This window comes from Teleopsis dalmanni, chromosome 2 (genome assembly GCF_002237135.1).
Source record: "Teleopsis dalmanni isolate 2A chromosome 2, ASM223713v2, whole genome shotgun sequence".
NCBI lineage: Eukaryota > Metazoa > Arthropoda > Insecta > Diptera > Diopsidae > Teleopsis > Teleopsis dalmanni.
Genome location: NC_051847.1, coordinates 76,737,464 through 76,756,800, shown reverse-complemented (window position 1 = coordinate 76,756,800; position 19,337 = coordinate 76,737,464). Strand labels below are relative to the sequence as shown.

Here is a 19,337-nt window from a genome sequence, read left to right as displayed (position 1 = left end):
ATGATGTATCTTAAATTAATATATAAATAAATATAAAAATAAATATAATTAAAATAGCGACTGTGACACGATGTCGTCCGTCGATATATGTATATAATTAAAAAACTACTAAATAAACTGAAAAAGCTATATATAAAGCTTCATTTAAAGCATTCTTAAATAGAATTTATGCACTACGTAGACAGATGACACAAATCCTGATTAGCGACCCTAATTAACGAAACTGAAATAAGCTTAGTGCAATAATCCGTCATTAAACATATTGAAAGATTCATAATTCTTTAATTAGTTTTATAATATTTAAGATATTTAGATATTAAGCTTATAATATTCATTTCATATTAATTGTGTTATTAATAATTACAAAAATTATAAATAAAATAAGAATAATCGAAATAAATATAAATAAAAAATGTAACTTTGAGTTGTGCTATAAAATAAATCTAATAAAATATAATTTTATATATTTGTAGAAATAAATCTGTTAATATAATTTAAAAATATACATACAAATTAAAAAATTATCAATTTAAATTATAAAAATATAAATTTAAATTATAAATTTAAAACTATAAATAATTAAAAACCATTTGTTTATTTTAAACAAATAATTTTTATTGAACTCAATCTAAATAATAGCGTTATTTTTTTTTATATAATTCAAATAATAAAATAAATGTACAAATATTTTATTTTTAACTATTTATAAAGAATTGTAAAAATATGATTAAAGAAAGTAAGAAAATAGTTTTATGCATTTAAGTTTACATGGTTTTTAAATAATTCAAAAGATTAAAAAGTTTTAAATAATTCAAAAGATTTTAAATTTAAAAAATAGTATTTAAAATTGTCTACATTTTTCTTAAATTAATTCAACTACTAATTAATACTTTTCATATATATAACTAATTGACAAATGAATTTATTAATTTATTTTTTAAATATTTACATAAATTATTTTAAAATTATTTATTATTTACACTATTCATATCAAAATATGTATAAGAATTTATTTAAATTTATATTTAATTTATATAATATTTAGTTATCATATGGAACACATTTGGAAGCTAGTACTAATATTGTTAACTTAATTATTATTAAAAAGAAAGTTGGCATAATTATTTTATTTTAAATTTCAAATAAACTAATATATTATTATTACTAATATATTATATTTATTTCGAGTTAATTTTGTACCAATGTAAGGATGCCGACTGTTTTTATTATCTTTTGCATCGGAAACATGCTTTAAAGGCTCTCTTAATGCCACGTACAGTATGTACAACTTGTTCCTAAAAAATAAAACATATATAAAATTATTTCAATTAATAATATTAGTTAAAATTAATTTAATTAAATATTTTAATATAAATAAAAAACTATGTTTATAATGTTTATAAAATATTTATATGCATATATAAAAGCACACCCCCAGGAGATTAGGCTCAGAGGCAAACCAGCAATGACCTGGAGAAGCACAGTTCAGCAGGAGGCAGGCAAATCATTTAACGAGTTGAGAGCAACAGCACAAAATAGATACCAGTGGAAAACTTTTATAGACTCCTTAAGCTCCTAATGGGAGCTTAATAATAATAATATGAGGGCACAAGTGCTTTCTTTTCTTAAATCCGAACTGAGACGAGGACTGGAAAACTGATATTTTTACCAGGGAGAAAATCAGAATGGAACCAACTCGCCTTTTTTATAATTGTATCGAAACGAAAGAATTGTCAGTGAAACGTTTTGATTTACAATTTATATTTTATTATAAGTATATAAAGCTTAGGTGCTGTTGTTGTTGTAGCCCGTGGAGATCTGAAAAGCAGATACCATGAAAGAAGTGCACGACGAATACATAGGTTAGGATGTGGATGAGTAATGATTGAATGAGGGTGCGAATAGTTTTAGGGAATCGGGTTGAATTAGGTATAAATTAGATGATCGTAAGAATTGGTGATCTATAAATCCCAATTTTTTAAATTAACCATAACGAAACAATTTTTGGAATGAGGCTCTGATTTATATGTAATTTATATTATACATATATGCAGATTAGGATGTTACAGTATTCGTAAGAGTCTGTAACCAATAGTGTTGTCAATATATTTTAACAGACTTTGTTTTTTAAAGTCAATTATGACTATAGAAACCATGTTTTTAATAGACTCTAATGCTATAATAGGGGGGTATTTTAAACAGTACTGAATCACAACAACAAAATTTTTATTATATATTTTTTTATATTATATGGTATATATTTTGGTAATATATTTAGTAATACTTAAAACAGTTATATGGTCAGCCAAAAATTTAATTAATTATAAATAATAAAAATTTTGTTGATGTAATTCAGTACTGTTTAAAATATCTATATCTCTAGATTTAAAAATTTATATTCGAAGACTTACCTGCATTAAATTGAAACACATAGCAATTAAAGCCATACCAAGTAGTAGATATACTGCACAAAGTATAAAACTAAGTTCAACTTTGTCTTTATCGGCTGTGATCTAAAAATTTAAATAATATTTCTTTAGAATAAAGTAAATGAATTTAATAATAAAATATATACTTACCACACGATCACCGGGTACTAAATCGCCAAAGCCAATACTGCTAAGCGATATAAAACAGAAATAACTTCCGTCTAAATAGTCCCAGTCTTCCCAACGACCAAAAAGTATAGCTCCCGAAAGAATGTAACTATTATAAAATTAATTAAGTATTCATGATTAATAAAATTGTTATTCTAAGTTATTGTTAATTGTTAATTATAATAATATATAATGGTTAATATAATTTAATATTTTGTAACTCTACCTTATAACTATCAGGATACACACTGTTATTGGCACTGTTATTTCATCCGTGCTACCACGTATTTCTCTCTCAATATCAGTATCATCGTCGTCATCATCATCATCATCATCGTCACCTTCATTATTTTCATTATACATTTTATTTATACTAGATGTTTTTGTTGAACTTTCAGTTTCTTCGCTCGGACTATATTCACTGTCAAAACTTTCTGAAGAATTACTGGAGCTACTTTGACTACTTTTACTGTCTTGCCCACTTTCGATATCGCGTAGCTGAAAATATATATGTGTATACGATATTTTTATTTAGAGCCATGTTTTTATAAATCGCAAATAATATAATTACTACACTTTCCGCTTTTAAAGAAAGGCGTAAGTACTGTTAACAATTATTATGAGATAATACAATACTATAAAAATAACATTATTACAGCCACTATAAGTTTTTTCTTGCTGGTTATTTTTGACGGGAAATTGATTGTGAGCATATATATATACCCCATTATGCAATAGGTCAGTGTTTTTTAATAGCACTAAAAAACGTGTTATGAAGTTAATTCATAGTAAACATTATTTTATTTGATATAAGTCAAATTAAAAATTTTATAAAAGACCGCTATATAAAACTTTGCAATACCACAAAGTGCTAGGTAATAGTACTAAAAACTGGGAATAACATAAACGTATAACAAGTTTCAATACAAAAAGTGCTAGCTTACCGCACTTAAAACAAGTAATAATACATGTGGAAAACGTATAAGTAAATGAGTGATATGCAGGATGAGTTTTTGGGTAATGGTAATAAATCCAAAAAATGTCTTATTTGAATTTATACATTTTTGAAACCAAAAAAAATTAATAGTATTTGTTTTCATATAATTAATCAATTCACGTTTCAAAAAATCCACTTACCGCTTTTGCCATTTGCTTTAGCTTTCGCCTTTCACGTATTATGCGCCTACGTGCAACTCCCGGACATATTCGACATAAACAAACTTTTGAATAAACCCATTTAAAAGATTTCGCTAGCACGTCACCAATATTAGATAAATACAACAGAAAGAGTGGCATTCCAATAATGGCATAGAGTATAGTAACCAATTTACCCCAATCAGATTCTGGTGCAATATTTCCGTAACCTAAAGAAAATTGAAAATTAAATTTTGTCAAACTCAATTATTTTATTTATAAATAAAATAATAAATTTTTATTAATATTTTTTTATTATTACCAATTGTAGTTATTACGGTTAAGGAATAAAGAAAGGCACCAGAAAAACTCCATTGTTTATCTACTTCATTACCCTTTCGTTCTTTTTCTACAATTGCTCTTTGAAAATCCAACAAAATATGATTAATTCTAGAAAAAAATAAATATATACACAGAAATGCATATATATGTACATGTGTGGATGTATTAAAATACCTTTTTTTATAATCTATTTTATTGTAAAAACTTATGTTTTCTGCAGTCATATCCCAGATCCGCTCCAAACAATCTCCAGTATGATTACGGGTCACGTACTTTTGTGGTTCCGCTGTCTTACGTCTTTCATACTCGAATATTTCGATTGCTTGAAATATGAAGGCACCTGAGGCAATTAAATACCATAAATGATACCATAAAGTAAAACTTAGTATTAACATATATAGTCATATCATAATTACCTCCGATAGTGTAGAATACAACCAATAATATAATGCCAACATTACTAAACATAAACGCTGTAAATTTTCGGAAATGTTCTTTGAATTGTTGAAAAGCAGTTCTTTCTCTACGTCTGTAGGAGCTGCGTCGGGAGGGCATTTTCTCCAAACGTTTTTGGGTTGAGTTGTGCTTTACCTATTCTAGTCTTCTGCGATATTTTGTAAATTTTTTTGTTTTTTTATTAATAATGAAGCTTCTACTAGCTTCGTGTTTTATTTTTTTTCGGTATCGATTCTTTGTCTTTGACATTCTTTCGCGAGTTCAAGTCTAACATTTAAATGATTGGAAATTGTGTTTTCTTTAACTCTGCAGGAAGGAACTGTAAATAGAAAAAAAAACCAGTTTAAATAAGTTCACTGATATCTGGAAGTTATATATAATAATAATATTTTTTCTGTCTAAAAGCAAAAACCGTCATTAAAGCAAGTTACTTAGTAAAAATAATAAGATGAGATATATGTATTGGGGATCACTGAACTGCGATCCCATATCTCTAACTGTAATGATCTTTATAAAATATATGTATAATGGAGTACAAGGGAGTATTTATGCCATTTTATATAGATAATATATTAAAATATATGTAGTTTAATATTCTCAACAGAAAACATAAAATATACAACTACGTATACAACTACTGGTCATTTTATTTATCATGAAGTTTTTTTTTAGAAATATGGGTCTAAAAATTCGTGACTATTTGAATTTAAGATACCAAAAAAAAAGCAAAAAGCAAAAAACAATCCTATTTTTCCACATAGCCTTTTTAAATATATTTTATTGAAGTTTTTTTTTAACTTTTAGGAGTTTTCCATATAGTATGATTATTCGAGATATTAAAAATAGGTAATAGATCTTATTGTTGCAGGACTAAAATGTCTAATCTTTTAAAATTGTCTCATTTTTTTTAAAAGCCTTGAACTTTACCCATATATTGTTATTGTTGTTGGATTCAAATGTCTTTTCGTTGAGCTATATCTTCAGAAAACAGGAACCAAGAAATTGGGTGTTAATAGACAGTTCAATTAATGATAAATTTCAAGTATAATTAGCATAGTTGTAGAAAATTTTTATAACAACGTGGATTTTTTTTACTCTTAAAATACTAGTTGGCACTAGTTATTAAACAAACTATGAATTAATAGTCTTATGAATATTAAAAACAGGTTTGTGAACGAAGAAATGCTGTGAGCATTGATTGGACAATAATACGTCCCACATCACGGTAGATAAGGGATCTTTCAGAGTTTGCAACAACAATCGGGCTTTAATTCATTAGGACAATAAATGGTAAAGCTAATCTCGGATGAAAAATCGAGAAACTTTGGAGAGATATGGTAAACTACTTTGGAGAGATATTACACAGCTCCTATCTGGTCATAGAAATTTTTCGAAATTTCTTTATGTAATGATAAAAACAGACCAATCCAGCTGTTTATATCGCAGAACGGACAGAGGTTGATGCTGAGCAGACTGTGTGAAAAAGATGTTAAGGAGAAGAAAGTCATTATTAGAAGAACTGTAGAATATATCTTTGAACTGAAAGTGAGCAGAAAACTGGAACAAAATGACACAACAAATCGAAAATGTGTTCCAAAAGAAGAAAAAGCAAGATCTGAACACAAGCTAAGATTAAGCGAAATATTTCTTGAAGTAATGTTTTAATAATTCTAAGTTAGAATACGCTCAGCTAAGGAGGAATTTTTTTAGTTCATGCAAATCTGATATACCATTTCAGAGTTAGGATTCAAACTCAAAAATAGGGACATATACATAAGTAGGATCAATAATTTAATTTTTGTATATAATTTTATCTAATTTAAATCTTAATATAATCTTAATAATATAATAATAATGTATTAGGCATCCATGCTAAGAGACTAAATCTCTCTTTCAACCATACCTGCCGCAGTTGTGAAGAACTGATGACGAAAGTGCCTCCAATCTGCTCAATGATTTCTTTCTATTTAAATCTTAATATAATCTAAATAATATAATAATGATAATAATATATTAATAGTATATTAGGAAACCATGCTAGAAGACAAAAACTTTCTTTCAACCATACCTGCCGCAGGTGTGGAGACTGATAAAAGTGCCTTCCATCTGCTTTACTTCTGTCCGGCAATGATCAGTGCCGCTTTATCACTTTAGGGGCTTATTTTTTATGAGGATCTTGGTGAACTGTAAGATCTCACTTTGAATAAGATTATAAGCTAAAAATTCTAAGTGTTTCGAACCATTGAGTTTTTAATTATACGGTAACACAATGGGAACATAAGACCAAGTGGATCCCTTGGGATCGCCGGTATAACCGAACTTAGTAATAATGTAATAAGAATATAATAATAATAATAAAATAATAATAATATTAATATAATGATAATATAATAATAGAAATATAAATAAGTAATATATTGTATTAATATTCTAATATCATTATTATTAATATTATGAATATTACATTATTATATTAACAACAAAGCTCTGCCAAAGATTCTTAATGGTTCTAACCTTAGTTTATAATTATACGGTATCACAATGGGTCTATAAGCCTAAGTGGATCCCTTAGGATCACCGGTATAACGTAACTTTATAATAAAATAATAATTATAATTATATAATAATTATTATAATGTAATAATTATAATAATAAAATAATTATAATATAATAACAATAATATAATAATAATTTAATAATAATAATATTAATTTAATAATAATAATACAATAAAAAAATAATTAATATATTGTATTAATAATATAAAATTATTATTATTAAAATTATGAATATTAATAATAAGATATATAATATTACTATATCTTAATATATAAAGTGTTAATCTTATTTTCATTACTTTTTGTCTTACTTATTATCATATATTGTAAATATTTATGTATTGAAAAAAAGTGTTTTATAATAATTTAAATAAACATTTGTTGAATGTAACTATTTAGATAAATTTAAAAAATATTTTTTTTCATATATTAATGAGAACCAATCGATTGAAAATCATTTTAAAGATTTCAACACGTGCGATAGCACCACTTGTTGATCTGAGCAGCAAAATTTTCCAATTAAAAATTTTCTAGAGAGCCAATCACTTTTATTTACAAAATCTTCTTATAAAAATAAATAATTCGAAATGAAAATTTTGATATGCACAAAATTAGTATGTAAATTATTTGAAAACAGAAATAATGTTTCTGAGGAAAGATCTGATCTCAACTGATCTCAAAGGCATGCTTGTTCGTTTAATATTGAACATTGAAAGGCGGCAAGTGCCTTGCACTTAAAAGCGGTTCGATAAATAATAAACAAGATGATCTTTCATTATTTGATTAATGCAGATTAATTTGTTTTGTAAGCATCATTTACTTTTCCATAAACATTTTGAAACATTATTTTAAATTAATTAATCACTGACAGACGTAGTCATTTTACGCAATAAAATAAATTAGATAACACGTCTGCATGTGGGCATTTGTAGGTGGAAGCACCGAAAATCAAATTTATTTTTTAATCTTTTCGTAAGACATTTAATGCAGATTTATGTGTTTTTATGAGAAATTATTTTATACACTCGAATATATAATAAAAATAAAATTAATAATACATAATAACCACTAAATTTAATTTTGCATTCATTTTTAATTTTATCGAAAATACTCGTGTTAAGAAATAAGAAATTTTAAGAGCAAATAGAGCAGAACACTGATTCACCTCAGAGTTCCACCACAGAGGTAGTCATAGAATACGGAAGAGGATTTCACTAAGAGTCAAGAACGTGGGAACTACTAGAGCCATAATAATAGCAATAAACGCGTTCTCTAAAAACAGAAAAGGCAACAACGGTTCACACTATGTTAGGTTAGGTTGAAGTATTGGCATTGGGTACAATCCTACATAGACTAAAGACATAGACTTGTTTGTTCCTACATAGACTAAAGAGCAACATACTATCAACGCCGAAAGGCAACGAATCCCCAATTAAGTGAAGATGAACCGATGAAAGGGTTCCATAATTAATTTAATGTCCTTTTTTAAGTAGTTTTACCACAATTGACTGTAGAGGCCAATTCAGTTGGTCAACTAGACTTTGTGTTTTCACTATAGTATCAAAAAACAATTAATATTTTAGAGTATTTAAATTTATATAATTTAAATTTATATGGAAACAGAAATATACTTTTAAAAAAGTCTGTATTATTGATAAAATAATTAAATAAAATAATAATAAAATAAAATAATGAATCATGTTGAAATAATTAAATAAAATAAGATTATCTACTTTCTGCCAGATGCATTGGTATTTTACCCAATCACATCAAAATTGTGTTTTAACCTTTAGTATGTATGTTGATCTTTTTTTCGAGTCAGCGCAACTGGGCACTTTTACTCTTTGATAGCTGGGGGTACTACAGGGTCCCACCCATCTAATTGACTAAATTGTATATCTCTCATAAACTTCATAATTATTCAGTGATTGATCTAAGATCTGCGTACCTCCCCGTGCGGAGACTGATTACTCTAAGATAAGATAGTGGTAAGTAGGATAGCCTGTCAATTTTCGCATATAACGTCAGGGCTCTATCCCTTATGTATTTTTTGATCGGGTCTATTCTAAATTAACCTTTTGTCGTCATATAGATTATGTTGAAACTTATATATATCAAATTAAAGAGCAGTTTAGTTACAGTTTATCTAATTAAAGTTTCAATTCAATAGATCTGAATAACTAAATGGCGTATTAGACCTATTGCGCATGGGTGACAAATAACGCAAACTATCATAGCTCTTTTACTTGACAGTGAAAAATGTATGTAATTAGGTTATTTAATCTATATTTATTATCTGTAACTGGTTATTTACAAATTTAAATTAAAATTTTTTGACGCTAGAGGGTGCCGGACTATCATCATCAAAGTTCTCTTTTTTATTTATTCTTGCTATAAATACACAAGAAATAAATACAATAAATAATATTGTAACGATGGAAACTCTTCTTACATCAACAAGTGCTTTCAGTTCCACACACTGAAGTAGTATTAGTTTATAGTTCTTTTAGTCATGACAATCCGGTTCTCAAAAATTCTTCGCCTATCAATTTTAAAAATAAACCGGATATGATTATCTAAGGATAGCAAAACTGTCCTCAGAAAGTGTATTTATCAGTCTAATTGATCACCTCATAAAGACCCTATAGTTTATTGTCATACTTCTAAAACACTTATTACAAAAAAACAAGGGACGTATTATTTTGATTTGCATTTAAGCTATAGTTCTGAAATTCAATATGTATCACATATTTTTTAATATTCTAATATACTCAGAAATGTCAAAGTAATTGCTCTACAAATTTTTTTCAGATGTCTCTAATTTCATAAGCTAAATTAATCCCATATCAAAAAGCCATCATCTCTATCTATAATTGCCTTTATTTAAATCTCACCAACAAGATAGATCGGGTAGCTGGCTTTCTGGAGTTGGCATGACCGCACAACAGCAGTAATAATGTAATTTTTTTTAACATTATAAATATTTATTAAAAACATATTTCATAAAATTACTTAAAATTGTTTTCAATTGAAATAAATATTTGAACTCTAAGTTCCAAGTGTTTGCTGTTAGCATTTACGAACCACTTAAAATCAAATAGTAAACATTCGGTAATATTTTAAAAAATTATTTATATTTCAAAATATATTGTTTTTAAATAAAAATTTAATGTTTTTTTTTAAAAAATTAGTAAAATATTTGATGCGTGTTGTCAAAGTAAACAACTCTTCAATCTATTAAAGAACAATGTATTAAATAACAGCTGAACGTGTGTATTTCATAATTTCTTAATTGGATGCCATAATATAGTATTTTGAATCAAGTTCTCCAATAATTTAATGTGTGTTTAACGATATAGTAGAAACTTTAACAAATATACTAAAAGAGGTATGGTATCTCATCCGGCTACATAACCCACCTCCCTAGTACCCTCCCTGCCGATCTCGTGCATGTTATGCACTTCATACTATCCCTTAATACCTCGCGCTATACTTCAATGAGTGGGATTCTGATGCTCCAATCATCCTACTTCACAACCATAGCTCTTGAGACCCTGGCCAAAGAGTCTAGCATTAACCAATCCTCCGTGTTTGCACAATAATCTGTTGCCCAATCGAACGTTTTTAGAGTACTAGGTGGATTTATGGTGGACTGACTTCATAACAGGTAGAAACGTCACAACAAAATCAATTATTTTTGATATATCTGGCAAGTTTTAAACGACAAATGTAAAAGTTTCGACTTCATCAGATATTGAATATCGTACAGTAATAAAACTCCTCCGTATCAAAAGAATGAACATCAATTTAATTGAAAATAGATTCTATTTACGGCAACCTTGCATCATCGTTAACAACAATAAAATATTGGAAAACTGAATTTCAACATGGTCGTATGAGTGTTTTTAATAAAGAGCGTCCGGGTCGTCCAAAAGACGTTAGTACGGAGTAGTAGAGGTCAAGTAGTGACAATTGATAAAACATAATCATAATCCATTACTTGACATGGTCTAAGTGCGTCTTCGGATGATTCCAGTAACGTAGTGTTTTAGTTTACAATGCCCTATTGGTATTCCTATGATGATTCTTAGTTTTTCTTTTGATAAATTCAAACAATCCTAATATCTTTTATTGTTATAGGTACCAATAAGTGATTTAGATTGTTTTAATACTGTTACATTATCCCGGTAATACTTTTTATTCTGGTTCTCATTTATTTTTATGAGAGAAAGGAGCGTACTATGTCCTAGTCCACAAAAGGTTCCGGTCCCATCATCGGTGTGACTGCTTCTTTCTGGCTAGTTTGTTCGCGTATTCGTTCCGCGTACGCCAAAGAACCGACACCTGATTTGTTTCGCCAAGCAGATTTAGCTTATCAAGGCTGTCTACCACCAGTCTTGAGGTCTCTTGATGTGAGTTTCAGTATTGCGATATTTTTACCATTTTAATTCCGTTCAATATTGATGAGTACGCACATTAAAGTTGCATAAATTTCCACTTGGAATTTGTTAGTATTTTTCCCCAGCGCTTCTCAGTGCTTTTTGCCTGGTCCGACTATGCCCGCTCCGGCACCTTCTTCCGTAAACGAGACGTTAGTGAACCATGCGATTGTGCAATTCGTTAGCTGGTAGTTTTGATCCGACTATGGCCGCTCCGGCACCTTCCTCCGTAAACGAGCCGTCAGTGAGCCATGCGATTGTGCAATTCGTTAACTGGTAGGTTTGATTGATGCCCTCCTAGCTTCTTTTGTTGCTTAGCCCAATTTTAAGAAGCTTAGTAAAGCTGAACTTAGGATATATCGTGTCTCATGGCATTAAATTTTTCGAACGTTGTTTGGCAAGATTTTCGAACTTTTCGAACATTTCGAACATTTTTATTTAAAGTTTACACATTTTTATTTAAAATTTACACATTTTCATTTAAAATTCACTTATTTTTATTGAAAATGTAATTTATAGAAGAAATTAGTAAAAACAATATCATTTTATGATACGTGTTAAATGCTCAGGTTAAGGTGCCGATTTTATTGCCAACATGGCGTATGATGAACAAATTTCATTGCTCTGCCATGTACCAATGTAGGTATGGAAAATGTTATGGCTAAGGTAGCATCACTTGTATGTGAGATTGTGTGTTTTTGCCTGTCTGGTTTTAGATAAATTTTATATACAAAACAATGTGCACATTTTCTAATTATAATATTTTTTTTTAAATATTTTTTTACGTTAATTTGCGTCATACTTAAAATCAAATTTTGTTTGAAAGCACTTAAAGTGAAATATTCAATTTTGGGTAATTGAAGCAAATTTACTTGTACACTCCACACAACATACAAAGCTTTTACATATGCCATTGTGTTTCATAATTTTGTAGGAAAAATAATTTTTTTTTTAATTTATTTTCATTTATTTCAATTTAATTTAGTCAATTTTCAATTTAGTAAAATAATTCTTTCTATTTTTTCCGGATTTGCTCTGCTCCGTGGCACTTTAACTAATCGGAAAGTGCACAACTAAATTCAGTGGAGAAACTTAATATTTTGTAGTCAATAATTATTGTGCGGGGCATGGGTATGGGGTTAATATTTTTGAATATATTTTGTTTTCAATTACCAAACAGCAATAATTGTCTTCATTAAGGCGGCCAAAAGACGGCCAGGCCAGAAGGCGGCCGGCAGTTGGCAGTTGGCAGACCCACAATAAAATTTACATATGCCACCTTCTCTGTGTACTTTCCATTTTTATTGGTTTCTGTGTTGTTCTTGTTGTGTTCAGAATTATTACGTTCGATTTTATGGCACTTAATTCGACTATGAACAAACGGAGACGTCATCAAGTAAAAATAAAAATAAATAAATTCGTCGGAGAGGACGCAGTGTGTCGACCGACATATGCAGTGAATTTTTAATATTATTTTTAATTTTAGTTTGTTTTTTCTACAATATTATTTGATTTGCTCATAAGTGTAATTGTTTTTTTATTTGGTTATATTTTGCCTCGCTTAGTAGTTTTTATGATTCTTTTATTTCTTCTAAATGACCAATGGAGCAATGGAGCAATGGAGCGATGAAATAAGACTAAGAACAAAAAAAAAATTAATTATTAACCTACAAATGGCAGCTGTTGACTGAGTTAAGTTGTGGCTTTTTTGTGTTCTGGAGCTGATTCAGTGCACCGGCTGCCGACAAATTCAATGTGACATTTGACAGGAATTGATGGTGCCGCCGCCTGAGGCACAGCGTACATTAGCACATTGATTCATGCTGGCGGTAGTGCTGGCGGGCGGTCGTTTCTTTATTTTTTTTTTAAATTTTGTTTGATTTTATTATGATTTCTTTGATTACTTTTTTAATTTAAGAATATAAATACACAGCTATATTCGCCTACTACTTTTTTATATACTTTTTTATGAGGTGCCTTAAGTCGACCGACCCAGTATTATGCTTAAGATGTGGTTTTCGCAATCTGTCAAAAAGAAAAAATTAAAATATTGCTCTCTTATAATTTAATATTTAAAATTAGTTTATTTTATATACAATATAGTGCGGACTCACTAAAATAAAATTTTATTAATAATCTCATACTTGCGCCAAATTGGATTTTTTTTTATTAAGTCATTTATTCTGTTAATAAATATTTTAATTATAACTAGATGATTACTTAAAAATGAACTGATTAAAACATAGATTTTAATAAAATTTAAACCAAAAATGTGTAAATTTTTAGAATTTTATTCATTAAAAAAATTTCTTAATAAAAATTAGAAAAATAAATAATTTTTTTAATTAAATTTTTTGTTATATTTAAATTAATTAATTAATATTTCATAAAGAGGTTTTTCGAATAGTAGTGAACTACAAGAACAAAAATTCATTTTATATTATTTTAATTAAATGATTTAATTAATTAATTATTACGTTACTAGATTAAGTTACTAGATAAAAAATAATTTATAAATCATGCAACAAATAATGCCTCCACAAACAGAATAGTACTGAAATTTGAAAATTAAAAATAAAAATATGATTATAATTCAATTATTATACAGCTGGTTTATGATTTCGTTGTAATATATTACACAGCAAGTAAATTTGTTAATAAACTTTTATAGCAAATTAACAAAATTCCAGAAAAATGTGCGAACATAAAAGTCAAGTACGGCTTTGAGTCAGTTGCTTGAGGAGCGCTGACTCTGAGTTACAAATTTGGCAGAGCACGAGTTCGATTTCTGGTACTTGCATTCCCAAAAATTATTTACCATTAAATTTTTTAATTAAATTAAAAAAAATAATTAATATCAGAATTCAAATTTGTTGTTGTTGTTATTGCTTGAACCTGGGATGTATTTGGTCTCTTTATAATTCATACATTAAAATCATTTATTAAAAATCATTTCGTTCTACTTAATTTAATTGTAAAAATTTAATAAATTATAGATGTCATTTTGAAAAATGTCAAAAATGAAATAATAATCTTTCTATAATCAGTTATAATAATACGGCGCTCTAAACAAGAAAATAAATTTCAATATATCACCGATATCTATTTAGATAATAACTATATAAGATAAAAATAAAAATCCAACCTAAAAATTTTTTTGAATATTTCTTAAGACTACTGATGATGAGTTACTCGTCATAGATTTGAAGTGTATATGGTTTCAATGGGGTAGTGGTACAAGCCTCCAAACATACTCTTTAGGCTTTCCTACTCAAGAAATTTTCCGAATGTGTGATTTTATGTTTTGGTGATGTGAATTGGCAAACAAGATTATGCGATATGTTACCACTAGACTTCTTTTGTCGGATTACGCATAGGATCGCGTTTATGCGAACAATCTTTAATATTTCATTTGTCAAATAATAACGGAGTTATATCAAGTATTTGACGATAATTCACTAAAAATTACCTTAAAATGATTTAATAATGAAAGGCAAAACAAAAATGTAGAGAAGTATTTGTCTGTTAAGCCGTTCTAGTGGCTTCACCATTCTGTAATAGTGTCAATGCTTTTTCGACGTACAGAAGTACAGGTAGGATGATCTGTATTTATAGGTTACATATAATTCACATATAGAGAGTAAGTTTTATCGAGAAGGACAACGTTATACTTCCAAAGTTATCTATTCAGCCTATCGTAACACCTATTGCCAATTGTAATTGTTTAAATGAGCTTTAGGCTGCTTTAAAAGCTTTCCCTGATACATCAATTATTGACAGCAAGTGACAGTTATTGAGGCACAAATATCTTAACCCACAGTCAGAGTAAATCATTTTTATTTATCATATAATTTCAAAAGTGTGTCTGAGTTTGAAATTATATATATAGATTACTATTATGAAATTTATGAAGATTATGTAGGTCCAGCTTTCTAATGATCGTAATAGATATGCAAATTATATCAATTATTTTATTTAAATACTAATTAAGTAATTTTAACTTAGGGTATAAAACGTTGATAAATAGCTTAAGATCACAAATTCAACTGTTATTCCCGATCTTATAATGATTTGGCAAACAACTTTGGAGTTTACCTATAACATATAACATACTAAGGAGATTAAGTAGAAGCCACATAAAGCACAATCTGACAGCAACTTTGCAATTTATTAAAATTTTAAAATATTAAACTGTAACAGATATTTAGGTTAATATTAACAATAAGCTTTTATAATATTTGACATTAATATAAATAATTTATAATGATACAAAAGAACATTTCTATGCTATAATCAAGCATTATGTTAACATAAAATGTTTGTCTTTATTCTAATGCCACTGACTTTGTTGGGCTATTGAATGGTTTCAAAATGTGTTTCCTATATAGTTTATATGGAAAAGCATATGTGTTCTAACTTCTTTTAATAATTTTTTTTAAAATCATTGGCATAGATTTGTTTCATTTACATTGGTTATACAAAGCAATACATTGGTTATACAAACAGTTAGTATTATCTAGATATCATTAATTTAATTGCAACTCATTCATTCTTGGAATTTAAGTTGTTCTTTTGTATTCAAGTTCTTTCTACTTGACTTCTTTATTGAAAAAATAAATTTATTTTTAAATTTCTGCATAATACTATGTTCAGACACAACTTAATTTCACAAAAATCTTAATTTGATCTTCGTTGTAACGAAATTAAGTTGTTTTTTCCATACAAAACTCAGTTTTAGCGTTAGAACGAAATTAAGGAAAAATCCCTTAATTTCGTTGAAACAAAGGCTGAAATTAAGAGACATTTCTATTTAATTAACTTATTAATTAAATAGAGTGAAAAATAATAATTCACATACCTGAAATCCACTAAACCGAATAAAACTACTGATTGCCATCCTTTATAGTTATAATAATCAACATTAAAAATTTCCCAGATACAAATGGTGTTTGGAGCATGTAATTCTTAACATTCGATATGAATATTTTGAAATTAACTTAATTTCATTTTTTCGAATTGAAGGAGATTTGGTTGTCTAAACATAGCATAAGAAACATGTTTAAAACTAAATACAATGGCATGGAATCAATTTTAATAAAATATATATTAATGGTATTTCGGATTTCAAGTCATCACTAAAATATTTTGGACTATTTTAAACTAAATATAATATTTTTTTTAATTAAATGTTTTCATTTAAACTTTAAATTATTTATTAAAAAACTTTCCTTAAATAAACCTTTGCGTATGTCTCTGATATAATTATGTACAGTCGAACTTTCATAACTAGAAGTACCATTTTGCAAAGAAAAGGTTCGACTTATGGACACTTCGAGTTAGAGAATTTTTTAATTTTTTTTTGTTTTTAGAAAGAAACTAGAATTATATTTTAAGATATTTATTTATTTATTTGAAGTCAAATGCAGCACAGAAGTTAGTGAATGAAATATTCAGAAATTAGGGTTTTAGATTTTAATTTTTTTTTTCTTATTTTCAGTAAAAAAAAGTACCAATTTATTTAAATCCCTATAGTGATCATCAGTTGTAGTGTCATTCATTTGCGAATAAAAATAAATGAGTCTTCTAATTGATTCTTGAAAGGCTAATGAACAATTTCATCTACCAAACCCTCATCATCACTTTCCGTACCGTTTAGAATCGGATCCAGTATTTTAGAGCTATAATGTTCAATAATATCGTCACCTGTACAAAAGCTTGATGTACAAATTTCATTCTCAAGCTTAATATAATTGTTAAGAGTAGCATTGAAAGTTATTTTATTTACTTATTTACTTACTTAAATATTTATTATTTATTCAAAAAAACGAAAGGAATGCCGTCTTGTACGTCCCAAGTAGAAAATTGGCTATATCCAGCTTTTTTAAAGCAGTGCGCTTATCGTTTGACTACTCATATCAATGATATATAAGGTTTTTCTTACATGGTTTATGCAATCCATAAGTATAATATCCAGTTTTTTGTTTGCTTCTATAAGTTTTAGTGCTTCTATTACGATTCTGTTAGCGATAGTTATACTTTAAATTTTGAATTACTCCCTAATCAAGCGGTTGCAATTTAGAGGTTATATGCGAAGGAAGAAATGCCAATTCTATGCCTTAACCTAAATGCTAGCAACTAGCCTTTGCACAAAGAAGCAACATAAGAAAGAAAAAAAATTAAACAGTTGGTTTGAAAAAGGGACTTCCCTTAACAAAAATATCGATTCATATCTAAAACAAAGACCCGTCTTATAGAATGCACTTTTCATTATTCCAACTGACACGTTACAATATTTTTATTCGAGTTATAGAGAAATTAGAGTTATAGAGAAGTTCGAGTTATGGAAGCAGAATTGTATGTAATTTGTATATAATTTGGTTTGGAAAAAGGGACTTCCCTTAACAAAAAATATGGATTCATATTTAAAACAAAAAGACGACTTATAGAATGCATTTTTCCATATTCCTATTGGCACGTGACAATATTTTTATTCGAGTTATAGAGAAGTTCGAGTTATGGAAGCAGAATTGTATGTAATTTGGATATAATTTGGTTTGGAAAAAGGGACTTCCCTTAACAAAAATATGGATTCATATTTAAAACAAAAAGCCGACTTATAGAATGCACTTTTCCATATTCCAACTGACACGTAACAATATTTTTATTCGAGTTATAGAGAAATTCGAGTTATAGAGAAGTTCGAGTTATGGAAGCAGAATTGTATGTTATTTGCATATAATTTGGTTTGGAAAAAGGGACTTCCCTTAACAAAAATATAGATTCATATCTAAAACAAAGACCCGTCTTATAGAATGCATTTTTCCATATTCCAACTAACATGTGACAATATTTTTATTCGAGTTATTGAGAAATTCGAGTTACAGAAGTTCGAGTTATGGAAGCAAAATTCTATGTAATTTGCATATAATTTGGTTTGGAAAAAGGGACTTCCCTTAACAAAAATATAGATTCATATCTAAAACAAAGACCCGACTTATAGAATGCACTTTTCATTATTCCAACTGACACGTTACAATATTTTTATTCGAGTTATAGAGAAATTCGGGTTATAGAAAAATTCGAGTTATAGAGAAATTTGAGTTATAGAAGTTCGAGTTATGGAAGCGGAATTGTATGTAATTTGCTTTCTAAATGTTGTACTCTTTTTAGTTCGCGTTATAAAAGTCTGAATTATGGAAGTTTGACTGTATTAACAAAATTTAATAAAATAAAGTTATTTTCGCTTTTACAATTTCTAAATTGAATCATTTAAAATGAACTGAAATTATATTGAAAAATTTAAGTACACAAGAAAATAATTAAGCAAACATTTATAGAGTTTAGAAAATTTTACATTTTCGCTCAATTATTCAGCATTTTTAATGTAATTTAAAGCATAATAATTTATTTATGGAATTTATGGAATCCTGGTGGGGGCCGTGAATAGAGAACAGCAGTACTCGTCTGAATTCCTATCTTTTTACATTTTAAACAAACATTTTGCACTTAACTAAATACATACTCAAGCTTATTTAGTTGTTGTTTTTCTAACTAATTAAGAACATAAAATATTTTAACACATTTGCCTGAGTGCAAAACAAAAACAAATTAAACATTAACATTAACAAAAATTAAGCAAGAAAATTAAAGACTTTTAACCTTTACTCATGGCAGCATTTGTTTATGCACAATTAATTGTTTTCAATAAGTTTCTCCTTGATTAACTGTGCCGTAGACAAGCAAACATATTTATGCCATATCGGAGAAGCGTGTACTACATGTCGTATACGTAACGCAAGTTCACTTCTTC

At 27.8% G+C, this 19,337-nt stretch overlaps 1 protein-coding gene across 2 annotated transcripts; it reads right to left on the bottom strand.

Moving 5' to 3' along the window:
• Positions 1 to 1,081: 1,081 nt before the first annotated feature.
• LOC119685019 (potassium channel subfamily K member 15) lies at positions 1,082 to 13,547 on the bottom strand. 2 transcript variants are annotated; one of them, XM_038099185.1, is made up of 9 exons: positions 13,195 to 13,547; positions 4,490 to 4,848; positions 4,248 to 4,413; positions 4,054 to 4,181; positions 3,735 to 3,961; positions 2,824 to 3,095; positions 2,580 to 2,706; positions 2,412 to 2,513; positions 1,082 to 1,295 (listed from the first exon to the last, which is right to left on the bottom strand). In XM_038099185.1, the coding sequence occupies exons 2-9, from the start codon at positions 4,626 to 4,628 to the stop codon at positions 1,227 to 1,229; spliced, it is 1,230 nt and encodes a 409-aa protein (XP_037955113.1). In that variant the 5' UTR covers positions 4,629 to 4,848; positions 13,195 to 13,547; the 3' UTR covers positions 1,082 to 1,226. The 2 variants fall into 2 exon arrangements, with proteins under 2 accessions (XP_037955113.1, XP_037955114.1); XM_038099186.1 differs by having other exon boundaries at positions 13,199 to 13,547.
• Positions 13,548 to 19,337: the final 5,790 nt, after the last annotated feature.

Bases quoted from the DNA above. Each gene is read 5' to 3' on its own strand.
- LOC119685019 (XM_038099185.1), bottom strand. From the start codon at position 4,628: ATGCCCTCCCGACGCAGCTCCTACAGACGTAGAGAAAGAACTGCTTTT. The intron at 4,414-4,489 runs GTAATTATGATA...TAATTGCCTCAG, and splicing joins TGTATTCTACACTATCGGAG to GTGCCTTCATATTTCAAGCA. The intron at 3,962-4,053 runs GTAATAATAAAA...AATTTTCTTTAG, and splicing joins AACCGTAATAACTACAATTG to GTTACGGAAATATTGCACCA.